Raw genomic sequence first — 26358 nt, 5'->3', positions numbered from 1 at the left:
AGTCAAGGGAGAGACTAAATTGGCACTGTCTGAGAGGGAGTTGGAAAACCAAAGAAGTAAAGTGATGTGGTGCTCACATACACAAAATACAAAACCCAAACCAAAACCCTGTATTCTACTGTGTGTTCTCAGAAGACTGTTCCTTTTCTCCTTACCTACTTGTCAAAATAACAGTTTTACTTTGCTTGCATGATTATTTAAGGAATGTCTCCCTTGCAAACTTGTAAGCTCAACAAGGACAGCAATTGGGTCTGCTTTTGCCCAACATGTGATTCCAAGGGCCCAGCAGTGTCTGGCACATGGAAAGTCCTTAATAAATAATGTTTGTTTCATGAATAAATGGATGAGCAAACAAATGAGTGTGTGTTTCTTTATTTCTCTGGGACTGGCTTTTTTTTAATGAGCAGGGGGCTATGCCTGCTGGCAGCTTATAAGTCCACAGACAAAGAAGGCTGCTGCTTCTTCTGATTTTTAGAATTCCAGGGAAGGATGCTAGCTGGCCCAATTGAGATCACATGTCCACTGTGACATGTGATGGGAGCACCCTGACAGGCAATTCCTCTCCAAGCTGTTTGGTGAATGGTGGAGTGAGCAGTTCCCCAAAAGAAGAGGAGGCCCTTGCTAGCGAAAGAGGGGAAGGCTAGACAGAAATAACTCTGATGGCCCCCACACCGCTGTGGACTTGCCCTGGGCCGGTCACTTGTGTCTTTGTTTCCTCACCTGTGAAATGAGGGAATGAGCTGAGCTCATCTCTGAGATCATCCAGCCCAATGTTCTATTCCCTTTTGTTCTGGTTCTGTTTCCTTCTGCCAAATTCTGTCCCAGTGCTACAGGTGTTAAGTGGAAAAAGACATGACTGTGGGCAGCCTCAGTCAAGCAAGGCTTAATGGAGGTGAGCTTTACACTTAGGGGGACAGGCAGGGGAAGCAGGGATGGCATCTCAGGCGAGGGGCTGGCTGGGGCAGGATGTTAGGGATTGGTATTGAGCCATTTGTTTGCCAGAAGTCTTCCTTTTTTTTTAAAGAGTAAATATCTTTGTAAGGGATACCATGTTAACTCACCTGTATTTTCTCCTGAATTAGCTTATCCAAGAACAGCAAGCCATTCATCCACAAGGATCTGAGGGAATGAGACACTGGACAGGTAAGTTTTGATAATCAAAATAGATCCTGAGTACAAGCATCTCTTGCATGTATGAATTAGGCTGATCATCGTGGGGTCGATGTATACAGCTGACCCTCGAACAGCATGGTTTGAACTACACAGGTCCATTTTTATGTGGTTTTCAATAAATATACCAAAATATACTTGTAGAACACCATGTACAAGACTTGTATTGAAGTGGATAGCCTTTCTTTATGTAGCTAGGCATAAGGTGAGTGATAGTTAATATAAAATTAATAGTTGTCTTACTGTTTTATAACTTTGCTTTCAAAGAATTACATTACTGTAAAGTATGTTTCTCTCTCTCATAATTGGAGACACTGAATATCATCCTATCATCACAGGTAAGTGGTTTTTTAAAAATACGCTGCAATGTTTCCGACACTGTATTATGAATATGACACTATGTGCCATCAAAATTTTGTAATGATTCATTCACAGTGTATATGTTAGGTACTGGGAAGCAATCACATGGATTACACAAGCTACATGGACATGGACTTGGGCAAACTCCGGGAGGCAGTGAGCGACATGGATGCCCAGCGTGTTGCAGTCCATGGGGTCGCAAAGTCGGACACGACTTAGCGACTGAACAACAACAGCAACAAGCTACATTAAAGCAATCATACTGTTGCTTCTTCATTACCAATAATATGAACTTATTTTTCACATTATCTCTTCCTTTTTTGATGTCTAGTGTTAGTAATATATAACATTTATAGCACTTTGTATCATATTAGACAATATTGATGTCAATACTAACAGATGACTCATAAAGCATAAGGTTACAGTACTGATACAGTATAGTAAATATATTTTCTCATCCTTATGATTTCCTTAATAACATTTTTTTTCTCAAGTTTACTTTATTGTAAGAATACAGTATATATTACATATAATGTACAGATATGTTAGTCAACGGTTTATCAGTAAGGCTTTCGGTCAACAGTAGCTATTAGTAAATAAGTTTTGGGGGAGTCAAAAGTTGTATGCAAACTTTTGGTGCTCCCAACCCACCTCACCCCCACCCCCACCCCCCGCAATAGTTCAAGGGACAGCTGTACTTTGTATGTGTGCTGGTTGGGGGTCGGGGATAGCTTTGCTCCAGGGATGAGAGAGTGGCTCAGGGAGGCAGGGAGCAAAGAAATGTCTCCCTTTCACGACGCTAAAATGCTTGAGGCTCTTATATACACAACTGGCCCTAAACCCTTCCCACGTCCATTAAGTACAATAACCTGTTGGTGTCTGTTTGTTTCCCTTCCGATTTTTCAAGCAACTCCTTAAGGATGTTGTTTAAGCTGAGCTCAGTCTTGGTCAATCTTGTTCCTGTTGGGGAAGAGTGAGGTATGCCTTCACTCCCTAAGGATGGGTCTTGTTCTGAAAGTGGATTTAGTCTGTCCAGGAGGGCCATCTACCAGTCACCACGATACAAGCTCCTGGCACCTGGGAGGGAGGCTGGAAGAGGGAGAGAAGGCTTCCAAGGGGATGTGGCAAGAGGGGAATGAGTGGCACAGTCTGGAGCTGGGTTTGCTGGCGATCCTATAACAGCACTGCTACTCTGGGCCCTCTCACACAGCCCAACACACAGTCCTATCGCTGCACTCAGGGCTCTGTTTAACAAGAGAAAAAAATTTCATACCCTAGAACTGGGGAAACAGTGTCCCATGTTACCCCTAATGATGAACGGTGAGAACACAGGACATTGCCTGGACCCCTAGAAATATGCAAAGTGTGACTGCTTATAGCTTCCACATTAGAGGTCCTGAAGTGTGTGTTGGCAGAGGGGGAATTGGGTGGGTAACCGACCCCCTGTAAAATGCTTTACAGAGATGCAATATAGAGTAGTGACTAAAAGTATAGATCTGAAGCCAGTCTGTCAGTGTAATTCTTTTGGTTCTGTCACTCACTAACTGTATGACTCTGGGCAAGTTACTTTACCTACTTATGCCTCAGTCTCCTCACCTGTAAAATGAGTTGAACAGAAGTTTCTGCCTAGTGAGATTGTTGGGCTTTCCAGGTGGTGCTAGTGATAAAGAATCTGGCTGTCAACGTAAGAGCTGCAGGAACCATGTGTTCAATCCCTGGGTTGGGAAGATCCCCTGGAGAAGGGCATGGCAACCCACTCCAGTATTCATGCCTGGAAATTCCCATGGACAGAGGAGTCTGGTTAACTGCAGTCCATGGGGTCACAAAGAGTCAGACATGAATGAGCAAGTGGGATTGTTGGGAAGGTTAAACGAATCCACACAAGCACTGGAATAGTACCTGGTGCCAAGTGAATGATATTGCAAAACTTAAGTGTTTGCCAATATTTATATCCTTCAGTCTACCTCCTGAAACTTGAAATGTTTCCCAAAGTTGAAGTTATGGGATTTGAATAGAGGCTTAGAACAGGCTGAAGTTGTGGTGATAGAGCTTGGCAGCCAGAAAAAGTGATCGTTAGGATGGAAGAATGGAGAATAAAATGGAAGCGGTTATAGAGGTGCAAGGCAGGACTTGCAGGATAAACCCATCAGATCGTGGGGTGGGGGGTGGAGGAGGTGCGGGGCTGCTGGGAGGCCTAGAGCCCAGCTGGAGCTGATGAGGACCTGGGGTTGGGGATGCAGGGAAGAAACTTAAAGGACAGAGAAGGCACGAGGCGACGCTGGGCAGGGTAGGGCCCAGAGGCTGAATGTGGGTGATGCAGAAAGAGCAGTTTTGACTGCAACCCAGTTTGGAACTGGAGGTGAGCAAAATATGTAGAGATGAAATTTATTTTTGGCACCTCTCCAGAGAGCTCTGCTCCTGTTACTCCGTGTTTGCTACATGCACAGCACCCTGAAAATGCTGCCCCTCCCCGCCTGAAATTGTTCCCCTCACCCTCCACTCCCCTTATCTGAATGCAGGCTCAGAAGTCAGCCTGCCTGAAGGAAAGCTAACAGAGAGGAACTCCTCTCTCAATAACTAAATTAGTGCTACCCACGGACTGTCCCTAAGGTGCCTGGATTTTAAAAAGGAAAAACCTGTAAACTAAAATGAATTTCTCATCTAGGAATCCTTAATTTAGGGGGTGATGGGGTGGACATAGGTAGGTTTCAGGCCTTTGACAGAGAGTCATCATTCTCAGCGATTCTTAAAGGGAGTCTGTGATTCCCAAAACGTTAAGGGCATTTGCTTTAACCTATTTTGGTTAAGGCAGTGGAACAAACTAAAATGGAAGCATTCAGATTAGTTGGAAGAACATAGTTTTCAATTCCGTTAGTGGTTTGTCTGTGTGTCAAAATTCTTTCCTGTTTCTTTTTTGGAACCATAGGAGTTGTTTTTTTTTTTTTCTTAAATGCTTGGATTCATGCTTTCTTCCTACCAACATGGCTCCTGTGGTAGCTCCGACTGGGGTTCAGGTGTGACTGTCGGGAGGTGTGGGGTATCTTGAGACAGGTGTTCCCAGGTTGTAGGGGCTGGAATCTGCTTAGTCATAGGTTTTTGACGTCCTACATAGTCTTTTCTTTCTAAAACAGCAAGTTCATACTTCTGTAACGTGGAACCAAGGAAGTGGGCATGCCTTTTCCACAGCATCCCTCCTCCTCTTCCCTCCCCTATTTCCTACTGCTGTCTGCAGCTCCATCCACTCTCCCGGCATGCTTCACTTTGCCATAATGAGATGCTCGGCTGCTGTGCAGCCACGACGTCTCGAGATGGATGGGGCCTCCTGTACTGCCCTGAGAGGGATGTTAAAAAGACATTGTATTCATGGAAGCGGGCTAGAAAAGGCAAGGAGAAATGAAGAGCCTAATTTCACAACACACAGCAGCCGTTGTCCAAGTAAAATGGTTTTTCCTTCTGTCTTATCCCCTGCGTACTGGAGTAACTAAAGCAATGGTATATTTCTGAAAGTCACTCTAAAGGTCATCCATTGTTTAGATTCTATTGGAAAATTATACCTTCTGAGATTGAATTTAATGTGACCTCATTAGGGCTTGATTAGCTCAATGCGATTAAGGTGAAAACACCCAATTCAGAGAAGAACTTGTGGTAATGAATGAATACATTTTTATTCAAATATTCTGTTAAATCCCCAGACAGGTATGATTTCCATAAAATAAAAGGCTCTGGATAAAATAGAAAGGAGTAGTTTTAAGCATCTTACAGTTGGGCTGGAGAAAAGATTAGTTTAAAAAAAAGGCTTATTAATGCTACCCTAATTGTCACATGTCAAGAAATCTTGCAGGTTAGAAATAGCTTTTAAAAATAAATGAAATTGTCTCTACATTGAGGACAGGCAAAAAATTTAGTGCTAAATGAAACTAAAAACTGAAACACCGATGTCAAATCTCAGTGTAATTGAAAAATTCTTAGCTTTTCTGAGAGAAGCCTAAGATGGCTGCTTCATAAAGAAGCCAGGCTCTTCTAGAATTCAAAAATACAGACTCATTTTTACTTGAAATAGTCCCAAGCATAACAATTAGCCAACTGCATCTCATAAGACTGCATCAGGTTCATACGGAAATATGTGATCCCATCACATAATTGGTGCTCATTCATTCGTGTTTTCCTCTGACTTTTATAAAATGCTTTTATATATTAGTCCTTGCTTCTCCCTTGAAGGTATTAGTCTCATTTTTATAGTTGAAGGAACTGTTCAAGAGTTTAAGTGGTAGGTAGGGTTTAAGTCTTAATTCAGGCTGGCCCAACGGCAATACTTAAAGACATTTTGCCTTTGCCTCTAGCATGCCGCTCAGTCGTGTCTGACTCTTTGCGACCCCATGGACAGTAGTCCGCCAGGCTCCTCTGCACATGTAATTCTCCAGGCAAGAATACTGAAGTGGGTTGCCATTCCCTTCTCCAGGGGATCTTCCTGACCTAGGGATCGAACCTGGGTCTCCTGCATTGCAGGCAGATTTGCGTCTGAGCCACCAGGGAAGCCCTGCCTTCTAGTACATAAGATTTAAACTGTTTTATACCAGTTCCTGTGGCTCTCAGGAAAAGGCAGTAGTACATCAAAGTACGAGTAAGAGAAATTATTCATTATGGAACATAACATGTGTCTCTATTCAGGCAGAATCCCCTGTAACTGATGACGATCTGTTTACTCCTTTGGGGTATACCATCTTTCTATAGCCACAGGAATTTCCTATATCCATTTGAACTTTCAGTATCAATCAATTTTCGTTACACAAGTTTTTAAAAAATTTGAACAGTGGACATTGATGTTGCGTACTCACTTTTTATCTCTACTGTATGAAGTCTCACATGTCAGTTCAAACTAAACTAATTTCACACTGGTGGCATGTCCTAGGTCCTAGCGAAGGATGTTCTTGAATACTAACTATATGTTTCGCCGTGAACTCTAGAAGGGAAGAAGGAAGCCCAGCTAATAGAAAATAGTGACTGTGGAGTTAGAGACTAGATTAGACGAAAAACAAGCTTGGGATGAAAAGCTGGACATGAAGGGGGAAAAGTTTATTCTAGAATGTGTTGAGTCCTGGAGAGTGTCACACTGATCACAGCAGCTAATGTTTACTGAACATTACTCTATGTCAGGTACATTTAAGTGCTTACTTGTATTTACTCATTCATGTAATCCTTACAACATTGCTATGAGGTAGGTTCTACTATTTTCACTATTTTGCAGGTAAGCAACCAACAGATTTTTAGTCCAGGCAATCTGGCTGCAGAAAGCCTAAATTCTGCTTCAAAAAAAGATGGCATAAGTGCTCTGGAGGCTAAATTATGTCCAATGGAGAGGTGGTTCCAGAAAGTTCCATCTGCTAAGTGTTTTTGGGAGACATGATATAGCCCTAGTGGAGGCTGATGAAAAAATGGAAGGCTCTTGAATGTACACTATAAGCCCACATGACCAGAGCATATCAATTTTATGAAGTAATCTGTAGTCACTGTTGCTTGCTTGTGTTTAATATCCTCCAGTGTTCTGACCTCCAGTGTAAGAGAGGCAGGGGAAAAGGAAGCTGATGAAGGGAAAAGTGTAGTAAAGTAAGACAGAAGGCAAATGATGCTGTATTTTTGGCTTGTCAATTACTCCTAGTTTTGAGGAGAGGCTGTCCTTTTTGGTGCCAATGAGGAAAATGTCTACTTCTATGCTTTTTCTTTAACAACCTGATCACTGGGACCTGACTATGATGCAGGTTTGAAAAATGAAACCAACATTTTTATTATCCTAGTAGCATCTGGAAAATTGCTATTTGCAAAACTGTTCTATGTATATAAGTGAAAAGCAATGGATCTTACTCTGACATACGTAATTAAATTAAGAGCTGAAACTGGTTCCCAATAACACAGGCCTCAGTGGTTAGAAGGTTAATTCCAGTAGGCTGAAGAGGCTTTCCTCTCTTACTGATATAGCGTGAATGTGTGCTCAGTCAGAGTATTTATTACATTCAGCAGAACCTCATTAGCTACTCTGGATAAATAACCTCATTAATGACATAGCATGAAGTAGACAGATGCTTTTGAAATAAGATCAAAAGGATCAAATAGATAAGAAAGCTGTAGTAACCTGGAAATAATCTTTCTGACTAATATTTCATTATATATATCTACAAAGGCAGCTGGAGTGGCTAGATACTCTAGAAAGAGGCCAGGTTTCATACACTATTTTTGAAAATCACATTCATATCCATATTATTATATTCTTGTAAATAAATCTCTCAAGTAGGAGGGCATGTACCTGCCCCCAGCACAGGAACACGACAACATAGGGAGTTTGACTTCTCAGGGGCACCATTACTTATCAGTGGCAAGTTACTATGGCTCTTATTTGTCTGAGCAGGCCCAACTGTATTTCAGTCTTGAGGACTATGCTATTTTTCATTCTGTAACCCCAACCCTAAATGCAAGAAAAGCATGCTATAGTGGAATTTGGGGAGAAGTTTTGAAATTTTATTAAAGAGCATTGTTGTTCTTTCTCACTCGACTTTTCCATACTAAATTTCAACCTAGGCTTAAGGTATTAAAAAAAATGATTTAAATTAAGGAGGCTTCCTTGGTGGCTCAGATGGTAAAGAAGCTGATTAAAATTAATGTTGTACAACAAATAGAAAAATTCCAATTAAATTATCATTTGAAAAAAAGTAACTTGCTTTAATATTACCTTAAAGCAGTAATTGGGTGAAGCAAAATGGCAGAGACTACATTCCCAAATAGCTCTACCCACCATAGTCCCAAGACTGTGGTTCTCCAAGGACATGAATATAAAAGCACAGAATAACATTATTATCTCGGTAAACATCCCCACAGGAATTGAGTGATTTGGGAATGCTACCAATGAGAAAAAGTGGAAATGTATTACATATTTAAAAAATTCCTTACGGAACTTCATGAAAAAGAAGGCAATATTCTAATTCTGAAGTATAGAATTTGAAGTAGACCTAACTTTCCATCTTTGGAATTTGAAGATTTGATATTAGACAGTGTGATTTAGTAAAAGACCTGGTTTAGGAGTTGGGATACTTGAGTTTAATGCTATTAACTAGCTGAATGACTTTACATTTAATTCTTTTGGACCTCAAGCCTCATATTCTTAAATGAGGAGGTTGGATTTGATCATCTGCAGGGTTCCTTCCGCATCTAAAATTACACCTTACCGTCAACATGCAGTTCACTCTGAGGAAGAGTTAATTAGTGCCTACTCTGAATGCACTGTAGTTGGTGCTGGGGACATAGAGATTAAAAACAAGAGGGAGAGGGTGGGAAGATTTGGGAGAATGGCATTGAAACATGTAAAATATCATGTATGAAACGAGTTGCCAGTCCAGGTTCGATGCACGATACTGGATGCTTGGGGCTGGTGCACTGGGATGACCCAGAGGGAGGGTATGGGGAGGGAGGAGGGAGGAGGGTTCGGGATGGGGAACACATGTATACCTGTGGTGGATTCATTTTGATATTTGGCAAAACTAATACAATTATGTAAAGTTTAAAAATAAAATAAAAAAAAATAAAATAAACAAACAAACAAAAAAAACACAAGCTTTCTACCCTTAAAGGTTTATAATCCTGGGGATTGTTAAAATGACAGGGTAATATATACAGAATAGTATGCAGTCACTTGAGCTTCCCTGGTGGCTCAGATAGCAAAGAGTCCGCTTGCAACGATCAAGACCTGGGTTCGATCCCTGGGCTGGGAGGATCCCCTGGAGAAGGGAATGGCTACCTACTCCAGTATTCTTGCCTGGAGAATCCCACAGACAGAGGAGTCCAGCAGGCTACAGTCCCTGGGGTCGCAAAGATTAGGACACGACTCAACAACTAACACTTTCACTATGCTGTCACTTCATTATATCTGTTTTATTATTCATAAGACTTGTAGGCCAGAGGCTTAGCAGACTGTGAGCTTGCCCCCCAATCCTCAGGCTACAGCTGACTCACTATAAACATCTGTGTAAATTACTCTCTAGATCTGTTTTTTCTTTAAAAATAATCATACGGACCCGACTGAAAGTGATGCTGGAATACAACAAAGGCTGTATATTCTGTACATTTTTATGTGCCAGAGGACAATGTTGGGTGTTGGGGCAAAGCAGCTGGCAGGTGCCTCATGTAGATTAATATTAATATATCAATACATTATTATATAGTTGGCTGCAAATAAATCGATATAGCAAATGACTACAACAAATTAATTTTGGTCTGATTTTAATTTAGAGGTGTCAAGTAACAAGTCCATTTTTGTGCAAAAAAACATGTGTCTCAGCCCTTGAAGTACCATGATAAGCAGTAAAAAGCCACACAAATATCACATATTCAAAATATTATAAACTTGGATGAACTATAAGTACTTCTTAGATGTGTAGAGTAAGTTGAAAACACAAATGGTATAAAGAATGCAGGAGCAGTTTCTCTGCTCAGGCTAAGTAAGGACAGACGTTCGTACAATTAGATCTGCCCCAAAAGGATGCCTCATTTCAGAGTCCAGAGGTACCTATCCATCTCTGCAGGGCCCAGCTGATGCTCTGTTAGGTTAAAGGTCACCAATGAAGAGATGAGATTCTTGTCTTGTCTGAATTGAACCTGAAGTGGATAAATTCAGGTTCAATTCTGAGAATCTATTATTAGATGGAGTGATTCATAAGTATTTGAAAGATAGAAGCATGATAGATACAAAATGAGGCATTAGGGATTAACAAAGATGGAGTATATTACAAGGGGAGTGATGTGGGACGGAGGAATTGGTTTCATCTTGTTCTTTCAAATAGGCTGTTTTTGGCCTTAATATTTATGCCCTGATTTGAAACATAAATTTCGGAACCCTGAAACTCATAAAGCTTTGGCTGTTTAAGTCTAAAACCAAAACGACTCATTAGTTACCAGCTGTTTTTAGTGTCATCCATTCTCTAAGGCGGGAGGGTGGAATGGCCTAGCTGCAGGATGGGGCAAGGCTTCTGCACACAGGGAAGTGGTGTTTGTGTGCTGTGGCTGGGATAGGAGAGGCGGTCCTCCACTAATATCTCAAAATATTATTCCGCTACAATAATATGGTGAGTGTGATGAGTTGGTTTGAAAGCCTTGCGAAAAACTCGTCGGAACTCTGGAAAATGGTGAGAATTCTTGACTGAGGAAGCTCAAGGGTCAGAAGAAGTCATCTAAACTAACTCTTTCCTCTGCCAAATAACAGCCAAACAACAGTTTTTCGGACCGCTTCTTGCCGTCATTGACTTAGGTTCGCTTAGCTGACGCTTACTGTCCTTCGAGGGCTGGTGACCTGAGCCCTGGACTTGCTCAGGTGCCAGCCTGAGCCCGAAGCTCAGAGAGTGGCCGCTGGTTTTCTGCATGTGGTCTGCGGGCACACAAATGTGTATCACCGACCATGGAGCAGTCGAAGCCTTTAGAACAGCTCGTTTGTGACGAAGGAGGAGGAAATGTGTTGTTGCTGGAAAAGAAGCGCATTTCGAAAATGAGGACAGAATGGATTGTTGTGACTTGTTGTGCAAGAAAGAATTTGTTCCTCACCAGAGGGTTTGCTGGAAATAAAGACGCGGCGATTCTTTACCAGTCTATAGCTGCAGGAAACAGCCAGCAAGCGAAGTCACAGTCCAACTTCGTCGCGGACTGGGCTCCCGCAGAGAGCCGCTCGGAGGCGTGAGAGACAAGCAGGAGACTCCGACTCGTCGAGTCAGCGGAGAAGAGCTAGTTCCCCTACTCAGTGCAGCGGGAACAAGCCGCACCAACAGCTCTTCCCCTTCTCAGTTCTTTGGGAAACACTTCGCTTGCTTTGTTTCAGACGCCGACCTATCTTTCTTGGTTGGTCTACAGCTCCACCAGTCCCGCCCACCAGAAGGCGGGGCTCCAGGGTCAAGGTGGACCAATTCCCCAGCCTCGCCCCTACACGCGCTTTTGGACCCCCGGGGCTGAGTGACAGCGGCCAGGTCCAACCTGCTATTCGGGAGCATGGCCCCCGCCAGGGGCGGTACGGGGACGAGCCTCCGGGGCCAATCATATTGGACTTCAGGGGGCGGGGCCTCTTTGCCAGCTCCAGACCAGCTCTCTCCGCACTCTTTTTGTCAAATGAGAGACGCGGGTGGGCGGCCCCTCAGCCGAAGTTCAGCCAATGGAGGAGGCGGGGTGGGCGGGCCGAGAGTGCCCGGCGGCGGGTCCTCAGCTCCCAGCCGAGGTGCGGCGAGCCGGTGGGGGGACCGCGAGGCGAGCGCGGGAGCTTGGGCGGCGAGAGCGGTGTGAGCTGCCCGAAAATGCACTCGGATGCCGCCGCTGTCAGTGAGTAACAGAGAACCAGCCGGCTGGGAGCGGGCGGCTGCCAACACTCTCCGCTCATCTCCCGCAGTCCCCGCCCCGCGCCTCCTGTCCCGAAACGCGCCGGGATCCCCTGCCCGGGAGCCACCCCTTCCCCTCCCGGGGCCGGGGCGGGCGGTGACGCTGCGGGCGGCGCGGGGCGGGGGCGGGCGTGGGGGGAAGGGGCCGGCCTGCCGGGGGAGGGCGGAGGTGAGGGGGGTGGGGACTGGCTCCATTTCAGTGTTGGGGGAAGGGGGGGCGGGACGTGCGATGAAGGGCCGGGACCAGAGTGTCCCGGGTGAATGGAGGTGGAGGCGGCGGCGGGCGCTAGCGAGCGGGGTTGGGGGTTGGCACCGACGGGGGGAGGGAGAGAGGGAGCGAGCAAGCGAGCGGGGCGCAGGGGTGAGGATTTCCTAGGGGCTGAGCGGTGCGGGCGGCTCCGTGAGAAAGGCGGGTGAGTGCTAGGGGAGCGCGGGGGCGGGGACAATGGGAAGAAGGGCTGGATGGCGGGGGTGGGGGGGAACAATGGGGTGGAGGATTGGGGGCAGCGGCCGTGCGGGGCAGGAGGGCAGGCAAGGAGATGAGGGCTGATGTAATGGGAAAGCGAGATGGTGGGAGGGATTGGGGTGTGATGGGATAGTTGGGGAGTCCGGCGAGCAGGAGGGCCATAGGAAGCGTGGAGGGATAGAACTGGGAGTGGTGAGAGGGGGCCGACGTTGGGGTAATAGGATGGAGCAGGTGTTGGGAACATAAGGAAATTAGGAATGAGAGGAGAGGCAGAAGGTGGTTTGGGGTGACAGGATGGGGGCAGGGGTAGAGGAGGTGCTGTGGGGGTAAAGAGCTAGTTGTGAGCGAAGAGAGGTTGGGAGGGGCCGGGGCAGGGGGAACACTGTCTTGTTCTGTCCGCGCGGGGCTCGGGGTGGTGGGGGGTAAGGTGTCGGACTATGTGTTTTGGGGAGATGTATCCTTCCCTGGATTAAGGCTGGGTCCCTTGAAGGGGAGCCTTGAGCTTCGGGGTATAAGAGGGGGCGGGGCTGGGGTGGAGGGGGCGGGGGAGGTGCCCTGAGGTTGGCGCTTGCCGCGGTTACCCCTGATCGGCGGGAAGCGAGGTCAACGCTGGCGCGGGCTATGGCTGCGGGACTGGGAGGCGGGGCAGGGAAGCAGGCTGCGGGTTTTCCGCTGTGGGTGCCGGAGGGGTCGGGCCCTGGAGTCTAGGGGCGGGGCGGTGGCGGGGGCGGGGGGTCCCTGACGGTCCGAGGATTTGGCAGTCTGTGACGCAGTTGTCTAATTTCTGATCGTCAGGTGTGGAGGCTGGTGCTTCGGGATCCGCTTCCCTGCCGGGAGGGCCGGACCACAAACCCAGCGTAGCGCCCGCGGGGCGCGACCTCTTCCAGCCTTGCGGAGAGGGCGCTTTAGGGGTTTCCTTTAGGGTCTGGCACCAGTCGCCGGGTGTGAAGGGGAAAGGCGGTCCCGCGGAATTCTGGGACTTGTAGTCCGGACCGCGGTTGGGTTGGGTGCACGTGGGTAACTGTGGAAACGAGTCCCAGAATGCAGCGCGCCCCTCGGAGCCTCCCAGCTCCGCTAACTCGTGCTTTATTCCCGGAGGACCCTAGCGCACTCCAGGGAGGCGTGTCTGTCCCCTGGGACCTTCTCCCCGTGTCAGCGGGTGGGCGAGAACCAAGCCAAGCGCAGCCGTTTCACACTTGGGTTCTTTATCTCCAAGTTGAATATTTCCCACTTGCATTTGGTACCCTTACTTGTAGAATAAATGCTTCGTCTTGAACCATTTAGTACATAGGTTGTGGAAAAACATTGAAGATGCGACGCAGTTTAAAGCAGTGTTTAGAATAGTGTGTATTTGTGACTTCCTGTGTGTCTAAACACCAGGTTAAAAGGTTCCATCTTAGTTAAATCTAAGAATGCGGTGGAGACGCGTAAAAATGTTGTGAAGATAGTATAAATTGTGTTTGCAGTTCTTGGGCCGTTTGGATTGCCAAAGGATAAGGGGACTTTTGGGGAAAAGATGGTCTTGAATTTAGTGTGTGTGCATGTACGTGTGCGTGCTTAGTCTCTTCAGTCCTGTCTGACTGATTTGTGATCCTGTAGACTATAATCCGCCAGGCTCTCTGTCCATGGGATTTCCCAGGCAAGAATACTAGAGTGGGTTGCCACTTATACTCCAGAGGATCTTCCTGACCCAGGGATCGAACTTAGGTCTCTTGCGTCTCCTGCAATGGCAGGCGTATTCTTTACCACTGTGCCAACAATTGAGAGCTGGAGGTGACTTAATGGAATTGCGGTGAAAATGATCTCATTTATTTAAAAGCCAGCGTGAAAATGTCAAGATGAGCAAAGGGAATATTTGATGTCTTCGGTTTTCAAAGAAGCATGGAAAGCAAATGAGACTAGAGGAAGGTAAACTCGGTGGAGAGAACCTTAGGTTTTCATGTGTTTTTCTTTAGTATTAGAAACCATCCTTTCAGCCTGTAGACTGCAGACATCACATCCTTTGCCAGTTCCCTTTACCATTTATATGCAATGACGACTCCAAAACGTGTAATGTGGAGGGCTTTCAGGTTAGCTCAGAAATGACGGAGTTTTTTAATGTGATGTATAAAGTATTATGAAACCATTGGTAGCATGGTCACTAGAAGATTATTGTGATGACCCCGATGATAAAAATTTTACCAAGAAGTCCAAAGATTTGGAAAGTATCTAGTATGGTTACAAATATATTGAACTTGAGTGCTTGACTCAGTGAACTCATATGGTTCATTTCATAATGGCTGAAAAATTGGGCAGTGTGTGATTTTATCAGGAAAAGATTTATATCTGTTTTATATTTTACTTAAGCTTATGGTGACATATCCAGGAACTCCTTTGTGATATGTAAATATTTAACCTGGTTATGTTTTCCCTTTTTTTTTTTTAATGTGCATGTGTCATGAAATTTGCTCTTGTAAAGGGTGAAGTATATGAGGTTGAAAACCAGAGCTGTAACTGTCTTTAAGGTGGTGTTTTTAAAGAAAATATTAGGCCAGTCATTTTGTTCCCTTTTCTCTTTTTTCAATTTCATCCCAAAGGGCAGGTGCCCTATAGATACACATGACGCTCTCTCTTCCCCAACACTCAAACCCCAGGTTCCTATACGTTATTATCGTAGCACTTTCTGCTATGGTTTTTAGGTTCCTCTTTGATTTTTGGCCTTTGGGGAGGTTTTATTTTCTTTTGAGCTTAGTTATGCATTTAAACAGATGTTTCTTAAACTTTTCCCAGAACTTTTGCGACTGTTTCAAGCAGATGGTTCCAACTTAAGAATGGTTTGACTTTACAGTGGTGCTCAATCAATCTGCATTTGATAAAAACTGTACCTTGAATTTTGGATTTTGATCTTTTCTCAGGTTAGTGATGTATGGTATTATATTCTCCTGACGCTTGAGCGGCGGCCTCGGCAACTCCCAGTCTGACACGTAATCAGGAGGGTAAACAACCAGTACAGTTACAACCGTTTTGTACCCAGACAACAATCCTGTTTTTCACTTTCAGTACAGTTTCAGTAAATTACCAGAGGGGACTTCCCTGGCGGTCCGGCAGTTAAGACTGCGCTCCCAATGCTGAGAGCACTGATCCTATCCCTGGTGGGGGGACTAAGATCGCGCATGCCACATAGCATGGCCAAAAAAAAAAAAAATTACCTGAGATAGTCAATATTTTGTTATAAAATAGGCTTGAAGCGAGATAATTTTGCCCAGCTGTGTGTTAACATAAGAGTTCTGAGCATGTTTAGGATGGGCTAGGCTAAGCTGTTACCTGTAGGTTAGGTTTATTAAATGTATTTTCGACATAGGATATTCTCAGTTAGATAGTGGGTTTACTCAGGGCATAACCCCATCATAAGTAGAGAAAGATCTATAGTGGGAAAATTTTTACCCACTATAGGTTGTTTTACCAGTAACATTGCCAGAAAAGAAAGACCCCCTCGTTTTCTCCCTTGGAAGAGAAAATGGTAACCCTCTCCAGTATTTTTGTCAGAAAAATCCCATGGACAGAGGAGCCTGGTGGGCCACAGTCCATGGGGTTGCAAAGAGTAGGACACGACTGAGCTCACATTTCCACTTCTGAGAATTTCTGTACTTTTGTTTTTTCTTCCTCTCTTCTTGCTCCCAAGAAGTACCCCTGTTAACACTTGATCACATTTTTTCAAATGTTATTTAACGTTATATCCATTTCTCTTTAACTGCTCCCAGAAGCTCTTACTTATTACTTTTTTCCTATCATATATGTTTGCATTGCTCTCATCTCAATAGTAATAGTCTTGTGGAGTCAGCAGTGTAAAAAAATCATAGTTTCAGAAACTGACCTCCTGGTAACTTTTGTTGTATGATTTAGGATGCCTCTGGCAAATAAATACTCCATCAAAAGTGGCTTAAGTAATAGAGCTTATTTTTGTTCAGTAGCAAGAAGTTTAGAGATGGATGGTTCTAAGGCTGGTATAGAGTCTCAGTATGTCTTTTAAGAATCGAGGCTCTTTGTATACTTTTTTCCTTTATTTTTAGCATTTTGGTTTATCAGGAGCTGTAGGCTCATTGCCTCATGTTCGCAATGTGGTTGCTGTAGCACCAGACATCATACCTATGTAAGAATAGGGTGAAAGCAGCATATTTCCTTACAGTTCCCTCCCTTGCAGAGAGGAATCTTTTCTGGAAGGTCACCTTGGAGACTTTCCCTTTAGTTTCATTGGGTAGAATTGGCGTCATGCCACTACTAGTTGTAAGGGAGGTGGAGAAGGTGAAAGTCTGGCATTTTTAGCTTCTGTTGTGGATTCCAGACTTCCCTAGGGCCGAAGAAGGGTGAGGAGAATGCTATGAGTTGGCAGCCTATAGTTATATCCCTGAATCAGCTACTGTGTCCAACTGTCTTTGACTTGGTCTCAATCATTTTTATCTGTTGATTTATTTTCTGGCAAATTCTAAAATAATTAGAGGCGACTTAATAAATATAAATAAAATTCTGTCAAGAGAAAGAAAATACAGATTTACAAGCTACACATAAATGCTTGCTGTATGTTAGAAATGGGCCATGTATTTTGGCTCTGAGCTTCTTAGTGGCCAAAATAAAGATGAAAACAAGACCAGTTCACTTTTTTCATTTGGTGAATGAAACTGCAGTTCATTTAATAACCCAGGCTGGAAGCTTAGACATTGCTTATCCTCTCTTTTCTTGGTTGGTAGCAAGTGCAAGCTTGCATCTCTTCCTATGCCTGTCCTCTCTGTTCCATACCGATTGCCATCACCCTAGGCCTGAGCCATCCTTTCTTATAATAACCAGCAAGTAATATTTTTGCCAGGCTCAGCCTCCTATTTATCCTCTTCATCATCAGTTGAATATCTTTGTCCTTATGACCCCTCTACCCCAAAACCTCAAAGCTCCCAGTTGCTTACAGATGTCTCAGAAGCTGGGGTAGAACTGGTTCTATATTTTAAGCTTGATTTCTTTCCCCTGAACCCTTCCCCTCCCTCGGCCCTCAGTGCCGCTTCTCTTAATTGTTCCTTGTTCCCACTCTAGCAGACTCCTTCCCTCCACTGAATCTCCAAGGACTGTTGACTTTTATTCTCAGTTTTATCTTATTAACAGTAGCTGTGTGTTTACTTACTTGTCCCTTTTCCAGTTAGACGATAACTCTCTCTTGAGATCTGGGACTCTGCCTTAGTATCCATGCTGTGGTCCAGTGCATTGCATTGCTTAGGACCTCAAATATGTAATGAACTGAACTTAGATGGTCAACTCTTGAGCAGTTAGTGAATTATCTGAAAGATTTTAATGCTTCCTCCTGCAATTCTGCTTCTGAGATGTCTTTTGTTATCTTTAGGTTTTTCTTCCAGGAATACAAATTTTCACTTATTCATTCTCTGCCCTTTTTTTGGACAGAGTTGTCCTATGCAAACCAATTTAAATAATATGTATTTTTAAATACATGCAGATATCAGTTTTGAAGAATGTCTGTGGCATGGAGAAGTTCTCCAGAAGGGAGTAGTGTGCTGATGATGTGCTGAGGGACAAGAGTGTGCATGTAACAGTATGTGTGTCCACTTCTGACCTGATGTGAAATAGGCCGCGGTGGGGAAGGCTTGGGCAGGGCTTGGCAGGTCTGATGGTAAAGGGCCTGGAAGTGTCTGTCTCCCTTCCTATTTTGTTTTATGAACAGAGTCTGGTCCTAAGGGTTTTTTTTTCTTCTTTTTTTTTTTAATGTTAAAAATACATTAAGCTCACCAAAGTCTTTCTTTATTTAGAAAGTAAATTGTGTTAGTTGGAGGTGAGTTTTCTGAGCCTCTGACATTAATACTGACATCTCTGTTTAGGTGACCAGCTTAAATTATAGTTAGTAGCCTTTCATAGCATATTCTTTTTTTTATTCTGAGATTCAGGTTAGCAGAAGTACCTCTTGAGAATTACTCTTTTAAGCAGAACATACATTTAAAGATATTTGTGGCTGGGAATTGGAGAAGGCAATGGCACCCCAGTCCAGTACTCTTGCCTGGAAAATCCATGGACAGAGGAGCCTGGTAGGCTGCAGTCCATGGGGTCGCTAAGAGTCGGGAACGACTGAGTGACTTCACGTTCACTTTTCACTTTCATGCATTGGAGAAGGAAATGGCAACCCACTCCAGTGTTCTTGCCTGGAGAATCCCAGGGACGGGGGAGCCTGGTGTGCTGCCATCTATGGGGTCGCACAGAGTTGGACACGACTGAAGCAACTTAGCAGCAGCAGCAGTGGCTGGGAATTCCCTGGTGGTTCAGCGGTTAAAACACCACACTTCTACTGCAGGGAGCACAAGTTTGATCCCTGATTGGGAAACTAAGATCCTGCATGCTGTGCAGCCACAAAAAATAAAAACAAAACAAACAAAAAAAATACTAAAAAAATAGTGGTGGCTATCAGTTCAGTTCAGTCGCTCATTCGTGTCCAACTCTTTGCGAACCCATGGACTGCAGCACGCCAGGCTTCCCTGTCTATCATCAACTCAAACTCCTGTCCATCAAGTCGGTGATGTCATCCAAACATCTCATCCTCTGTCATCCCCGTCTCCTCCTGCCTTCAGTCTTTCCCAGCATCAGGGTCTTTTCCAGTGAGTCAGTTCTTCTCATCAGGCGGGCAAAGTATTGGAGTTTCACCTTCAGCATCAGTCTTTCCAATGAATATTCAGGACCGGTTTCCTTTAGGATTGACTGGTTGGATCTCCTTGCAGTCCAAGGGACCCTCAAGAGTCTTCTGCAACACCGCAGTTCAAAAGCATCATTTCTTCAGCACTCAGCTTTCTTTACAGTCCAACTTTCACATCCGTACATGACTACTGGGAAAACCGTAGCTTTGATTAGATGGACCCTTGGTGGCTATAAGAGAGGCTATTATATTGGTGGCTATAAAAGAGGCTGCAATTTTTGGCTTATGTTTCAAATAGAAAAAAATGCTGAAGTGCATTTTAAATAGAATCATATATTTTAACAATTGTTGTATGACTGTTCAGATCTAAGGATCTTTTCTCTATCATGTCCAGTATTCTGGTAGACAAAGTATTTGCTGTTTTAGATTTGAATTGTTTTTGTTTTAATCCGAAGATGCTGTTAATGAGTTATTTTCAATCTAGGAAGGTAGGCTTTGTAGTTTTTGAAACTATTAATTAACATACTGGTGGTGGTGGTGGTTTACCCGCTAAGTCGTGTCCAACTCTTTGCGACCCCCATGGACTGTGGCCCACCAGGCTCCTCTGTCCATGGGATTTTCCAGGCACGAATACTGGTGTGAGTTGCCATTTCCTTCTCCAGGGTATCTTCCCAACCCAGGGATTGAACTTGTGTCTCCTGCATCACAGGCAAATTCTTTATCAACTGAGCCACCATAAAACATTAAATAATGCGTTGAAAGACCCCCACCCTCCCCGAATCACATTACCTCTGAGTATGATTCATTTTAGTTCCATCTTTGAGGATTGTTTTCCTTGTGAATATTTTTTGAAAACCTTTCATTACTTGCTGTCTATGTCAGTAGTATTTGCAAAGATGGTGTGTCATCCCTTTATATCTGTGATGGCCTTTGCCAGTCTCTGGGGCCCTAGTTCTTCCTCTGATTGGGGAATTCTCACTGTCAAAGCAGAGCTGCCCAGACACACCTACACCAGAGTGTGATTCTGAAACTGAAGGCAGGTCCAGGTTATGTCAGTGATGCACTCTGCCCTTAGATGTTTTGGTTGTACAGCTGGTGTGATTGGTCCTCTGGTTTTCCTGGAGATTGTGGGAACTATCTAATAACCTTAGAAAAGAAAAATTGCTGTTCTGTTTAAGTTAGCTAGTTGGTTTGTGATGCTTGCAACTAAGAATTCTGACAAATTCAACATCCAGACCTATCACTGGTCGATACATGGCAGAGGCCGATGTGGAGAAGAGCAGTGATCTGCCTTTCCACCCTGCCTGGACTCTGTTCAGAGTCCAAGAGCCCTGACTTGAGGCGACCCAAAAGGCTGAAGAGGCACTGAGGCAGGGCCTGTGGTAGGAGCTGCCTTTGTCAGCGGTCACGCAGGACTCTGAGGCATGCCGTCACCCCACTCATCTCACTGTGTAGAGCTCTTTACTGCTGTCTTCTCTTAATCACATCTGTGTCCTCTCCCCCACCCCCAAATTGTGGAGAGTATTAGGTATGGAAATAATACTGGTAGAATATTTATTTTGTTTAGCCAAAAATCATATCTAATAGTCCTAATTGCTTTTTAGTTGACTTTACACTAAAGACTTTACACTTTAGTTACACTATTGAATGTAATTAATTCTATAAATTGTACCCGTTTGATAAATATGTGTGTGTGTGTAACCACCACAATAATTAAGATATAGAATGTTTTCGTTACCCCTCAAAACACCCTTGTATTCCCTTGCAGTCTGTACTTCTGTACTTTCCACCACAATTTTTGGCTTTTAATATATATCAGCTTAGGCCTCCTCCATGTTATTTGATGATTTGTCATTTTGCTGTTTGTGAGGATATTACAGTGTAAAAAGATATAATAATCTCTTCTTACTGAACTGTTAAATCCAAAGGAAAACTAACAGTGCTGCATAAATTATAAATCTGACAATTAATACTTTACACGTAGAATTGACTTGAAATAGTTGACTTGTTCCCTTGAAAGATTTTTCTGGTGGATGGCTTTTCTGTGGACCAAAGGCATATAGTTCTAGGATTAGTTCCTTGGATGAGATGATTTGTTTTCTGTGTCAGGTTGGGAGGCAGGGAAGCATAGTAGTTACGTGTGGGCCCTAGAGTCAGAATATCTGGGTTCTGTCCCTGTTAGCTGTGTGACTGTGAATAAATTACTCAGCTACTCTGTGTAAGCTTCAGGTTCCTCATGCATAAAGCCACCTACTGTGGGGTATGGAGTTGTTCAGTCAGTGGTGTTTATTGAACACCTGCTGTGTACTAGGCCCCATTCTTCATCTGTCATGAAGTTTTCATTCCAGCATGGAAAAGTGTGTTCCATGGTGAGCAGTTCATTAGAGAAGAACCAGGCAGGAAAGGGGAGCACACCCCTGCCACTTGCGTGCAGGGCAGGGGAACGAGAGCAGAGGATGTTGTAGTTTACATGGCTTGGGCAGGGAAGGCCTGAAGGAGGTGAAGGGGACATTCTAGGGAGAGGGAATGCAAATTCAGAGACTCCCAGGAGGGGAGCAGACCTGTGTTTGAGGAATGGCAAACAGGCAGTGTGCTTGGAGTGGAGCTGGGGGTTGGGCAGAGAGGAAGAGTAGGAGGCAAGATCAGGAGTGATCCTGAGAATTAAATTAGAACACAAAATGTTTAGAGAAATGCTTGGCACGTTTCTGTTTTTGTTGCTCATGATTACTGTGTAATGACAGTTTTCTTATTAGGCTTTAAAAAGAGGCCCTTGAGGGACTTCCCTAGTGGTCCAGTGGCTAAGACTCTGCTTTCCCAGTGCAGGGGGCCCAGGTTCTATCCCTGATCAGGGAACAAGAGCTGACATGCCACAATTCAAGATCCTGTGTGACTCAGCTAAGACCCAAAGCAGCCAAATAAATAAATGAAAGGATACCGTGGAGAGGAAAAGAGGCCATAAGAAAGAAAACAGGCAAATGAGGCATTGCCTCACTTGGTCACTCACCAAACCTTTGAGGTTTTTCCTGTAGCCAGGTGCTGCTGTGACAGAGACAGCTGAGCCTGGCCCTTGTGTCTAAGGAGCTTCCTTCCAGTGCTTAGTGGTCGAGGCAGAGAAGTCCTGGACAGTTGAAATATGGGACAGGGAAGGTTAGATGGATGCCCAGCATGCTTGGAAACAAATAGGTAGTCATTCAAATTAGACTTCAGGGAAGTGAAGTGACGTGTTAGTCGATCAGTCGTGTCCGAGTCTCTGTGACCCTGTGGACTGTGTAGCCTACCAGGGTCCTGTGTCCATAGAGTTCTCCAGGCAAGATTATTGGAGTGGGTTGCCATTCCCTTCTCCAGGGGATCTTCCAGACCCAGGAACTGAACCCTGGTCACTTGGATTGCAGGCAGATTGTTTTACCATCTGAGTCACCAGGGAAGTCCTTCAGGGAAGGGTTACCTATTATTGTGTAAGCTTAGCTTTTGAACTTCTATTATGTGAAGGAAAAGATGGGTGTGTGCCTCCGGGGGTGAGGTGGAAGGGTGCTTTCCAAGTAGAGGGAGCAGCCTGGCAGTAGCAAAGAGTTGGGTAAGCCAGAGCTAAGGGGAATCAGGTGGAAGGGTGGGCAGGAGCCACATGGAGAGGGCTAGAAAGAGGCTCCAGGGAGTGGAAAGGAGGTGAGTGGTAAGAGACAAATCAGAAGATGTGGGATGCAGGGAGAAAGGAGGAAGAAAGCGGGGTTGGGGGCAGGGGAGGAGAGGGACTGACAACATGCTTATACACAGTGATTAATCATAGGCTGTTCCAGTTGCCTTGCCTGCATTCATTCATTTAATCCTCACTCCAGCCCTTGAAAGTAGGAATACGAATGTACTATTATCCCCATTTTACAGGTGAGGAAGCTGAGGTACAGAATGTGATCTTCTGAAGGTCACACAGCTGGTAAGTGGTGAGTTGAGATGCTGACTCAGGCATTCTGACACTGGTGTTGAGGTGCCTGCGACTGCCTGTGAAACAATGTGTGTGCTTAGTCGCGTCCGACTCTTTGGGACCCAATGGACTGTGGCCCGCCATGCTCCTCTGTCCGTGGGATTTTCCAGGCAAGAATACTCTGAAATAATACTATTTTATTTGTGCATTTCATTTCATCCTTTGGTAACCTGGCAGGTATACTGGAATTCTGTGTTTTGTCATTGGCTTATGAATGCTGATGGCAGAGCCTGTTATGATTATCTTTGTTTTGCATTTGGTTCTTTTCTTCTTGAAATGGATCCCAACAGGGTCTGGGATGAATTCCTTCTTTCCCACTCCTCTTCTTTCATTATTGCCATTTCACAATGAAACTAGTCATTTATTTAAAAATGCATTCTAGCTGGGCAACTGATTATGTCAAAGAAGAGTATTTCCATACTTTTCCTTGTCACTAATGAAATAGTCATTTTTAGTCTTAAAGATTTTATTTTAAGCAGACATTTGTATTAAGTACCTTTTAAGCATATACTTTTTGAATATAGGAGATACCTAACATCATTGCCGAAAAGCCAGAAAACTTATAGAGCTACTAATGTTGTTTTTGTATAACATCTTTGAACTGATTTCTTATCTTTTTCGGTAGTTGAGGAGTTTAAGTCTTTTTCCCCTTTAAGATCTCTTTCTACAGATTCCATTCCCAAAATTAGACCACAGATTATTTGTTCTTAATTAAACAGGAAGCTTGAGGAGGAGTGTTGAACATTCAAGTCCAGACAGCTGGCTATTGCCGTGAGAGTTTTAAAGACCTGTCCCCTTGTCATTCTTCTGCCCTGTCTTTTTGATCTTCTGGGTTCTGTCTGTCTTAGTCTCTTCCATGTTGAATAATAATAATAGGGATTAAAATAATGAACTTTTGTTGGTTCACAGTATGGGCCAGTGCTGTGCTAAGTGCTTGGCACACACCCTAAGAGCCTGGCGAGGAGGGGCCTGCTGATTGATTTAGTGAGGCTGGGTAACAGGAAGGTCCTTCAGCTAGGAAACTGCAGAGCAGGGACTCTAACCCGGGGCTTTCCAAGGCCAGAGCTGTACTCTTTACCCCAAATCGGGCCTCTTCTAACATCAGTGAGATGAAATGGATCTGTGTTCTTCAGTGGGTAGGGTGGGGTGAAGCCAGTGAGTCTAGGGCCCTTTGTATCTTGTCAAGGTGGGAGAGCAGCCAGTCTGGCTAGCTCCTTTAAGATGGTGGCACCAGCAGGCACAGACTGTGTGGTTGGTGACGGGTGCTGGGTGGCACGCCACCTGTCCTGGATCGGGGCTTCACCTCCCAGCCACTTTTTTTGGGTCCTGTGAGAGTTAGGAGGACAAAGCCAGAAGCGGTGGTGTGCTTGGATGGCCTTAGCTTCGGATCTTGTGTTCAGTGAAAGGTCTGAGTCACCCACGATGACCTGGTCCCACCTCGTCAGTTTCCTCCTTTCCACGCTCACGTTCCTGACTTTGTGTCTTTTAAATAACAAGTATTTATTGATGAGGAAAGTGATGTTCATGCCTTCCTCCTCACTGCCCCTTGGTTCCTTTCAGTTTGCACCTAGGTTTTTGACCTTGAATAGCTTGGATCTTGATCTTGTCTTCATGCTGCGGGGGTTGCCGTGAATGGGTTGGACTCCCCTCTGGCCTGGCTGAGATCGTGAACTGGATGTGGATTGGGGATTGAAGAGAGGGTGGGGATGTACGCTCCTCTCTGGTTGCGTGTAGAGTCGCCTGGGCTGCTTGAGAAGCTCTGACAAGTCCACTCCTATTTTTGTTTGGCCTGGAAGGGGCCCCAGCAGTGGCAGTTATTCAGACTCCCCAGGTGATTCTGATGCGCAGCCTCTGGATCGGTGTTCAGCGGCTCAGTGTGTACACGGGGTTTGGTTTGGGCTATGGCGGGGAGGGTGCCAAGGCTGCGGCCAGTCCTCCCCCGTACAGGCCACCTTGCTCAGCATGCAAGTGACACCGAGTGACACAGAGCCCCGCTCAGGTGGCGGCCGCTCTGCGCCGGGCACTGTGCTGGGCACACTGCAGCAGGGGCTCGTTTGATCCTCACAGTGTTCTCATGAGGCAGGTGCTGTTAGACCAAGAGATTCCTGTTTCTGACAAGTTAGACAAGTGTGCGGTATGAAGCTGACCTACAAACCTGGCTTTTGGTTTTTCCTAGTTTTGCGGTGTGGAAAACTCGTTTCAGATCTGTGTGTTTTAATAATTTGGCCTCAAATGTGAAAATAGGTTTTACAAGTGAGACACGTACTTGTGCTGTCTCACATAGCTCAATGACTTATCAGTTGGTGTGCAGAAGCGTAAGTTGGTTCTAGAATACCAGTTGAAAACACTACTGTTTATAGGGTTAAAAGTAGACTTCATTTTATGTAGACTTTGTATTTTAAGTCATTTTGAAGTAAAACTGGTTTTTAATGAATTTTTAAACTTAAAGTGCATTTTGTAATTTTTTAAAATCACATATACTACGTATATTTGTGCTCATATTATAGATCCACCCTGACTTGTAATCTGACCCACTCTATGCGCTCTGGCTTCTGTGACCTTCTAGGGTACGAAGCAAGTTGAATCTCAGCGTTTTAAATGTCTCCAGTCTCCTCATTGTTAAGCCCAAACTCAATACCCACTCTGTCCTTTGTGCGTTTCTCCTTTCTCTTCATGGTCAAACTTCTGCAACAAGTTGTTTATGCCCAATGATAGACTGATCCCTCACTTCTTGCTCCAACCATGCCTCATTTCATTCTTCACCACAGTTATAGAGTAACTTGCACATTGCTCAATCCAGTGGCTACTTTTTTTTTTTAAAGTTTATTTATTTATTTGGCTGCACTGGGTCTTAGTTGCAGCTTTCAGGATTTAGTTCCCTGCCCTGGGATCCAATCCAGGTCCTCTGCATTGGGAGCTCAGAGTCTTGACCACCAGGGAAGTCCCCGGTGGGTACTTTAAAAGCATTTTTCCCCCTTTTATTGGTCATGTGCTGCTGCTGCTGCTGCTAAGTCGCTTCAGTCGTGTCTGACTCTGTGCAACCCCATAGACAGCGTGTACTTTTCTAAGTATTGGGATAAAGTGGTGAACAAAGCTAAAGAAAATGCCTGTCATCATGGAGCTTGGGCTTCAGGGAGTGTGACAAAGGATAAAGATGTAAATATATATATAATATAATGTCTGGGTCACAAAGGGCCTCATATCTTATGATTCTATTGATAGAAAATGTATAGAGGCAAACTGTAGGGTTAGTGGTTGCCTGATGATGTAGCGGTGAGGGAAAAAATGAGTTATTGCTGATGGGGTGATAAAAATGTTGTTAAATAACATCGTG

General features: G+C 44.6%; 1 protein-coding gene and 1 long non-coding RNA gene across 4 annotated transcripts in view; one reads left to right on the top strand and one right to left on the bottom strand.

The window, feature by feature from the left end:
* The first annotated feature begins 803 nt into the window (after nt 1-803).
* The window catches only part of DCUN1D4 (defective in cullin neddylation 1 domain containing 4), an 82764-nt gene continuing 57209 nt past the window's right edge, over nt 804-26358 (top strand). Inside the window, exons 1-2 of one of the 3 annotated variants that reach the window (XM_044945878.2) lie at nt 804-892; nt 1083-1143. In XM_044945878.2, the coding sequence (XP_044801813.2) occupies nt 887-892; nt 1083-1143 (67 nt within the window). In that variant the 5' untranslated portion in view covers nt 804-886. Of the gene's footprint in view, nt 893-1082; nt 1144-11719; nt 11872-12192; nt 12341-26358 lie in introns of those variants that run through there. The other 2 variants (XM_025290053.2, XM_025290054.2) reach the window with 2 other exon arrangements.
* On the bottom strand, nt 9783-11606 carry LOC123334425. Its single transcript, XR_006552252.2, has 2 exons — nt 11110-11606; nt 9783-11029 (listed from the first exon to the last, which is right to left on the bottom strand). It is a non-coding gene; the product is annotated as an uncharacterized LOC123334425 (long non-coding RNA).

This window comes from Bubalus bubalis, chromosome 7 (genome assembly GCF_019923935.1).
Source record: "Bubalus bubalis isolate 160015118507 breed Murrah chromosome 7, NDDB_SH_1, whole genome shotgun sequence".
NCBI lineage: Eukaryota > Metazoa > Chordata > Mammalia > Artiodactyla > Bovidae > Bubalus > Bubalus bubalis.
The sequence above is the reverse complement of the archived record's forward strand: the minus strand, read 5'-3'. Positions and strand labels throughout refer to the sequence as shown.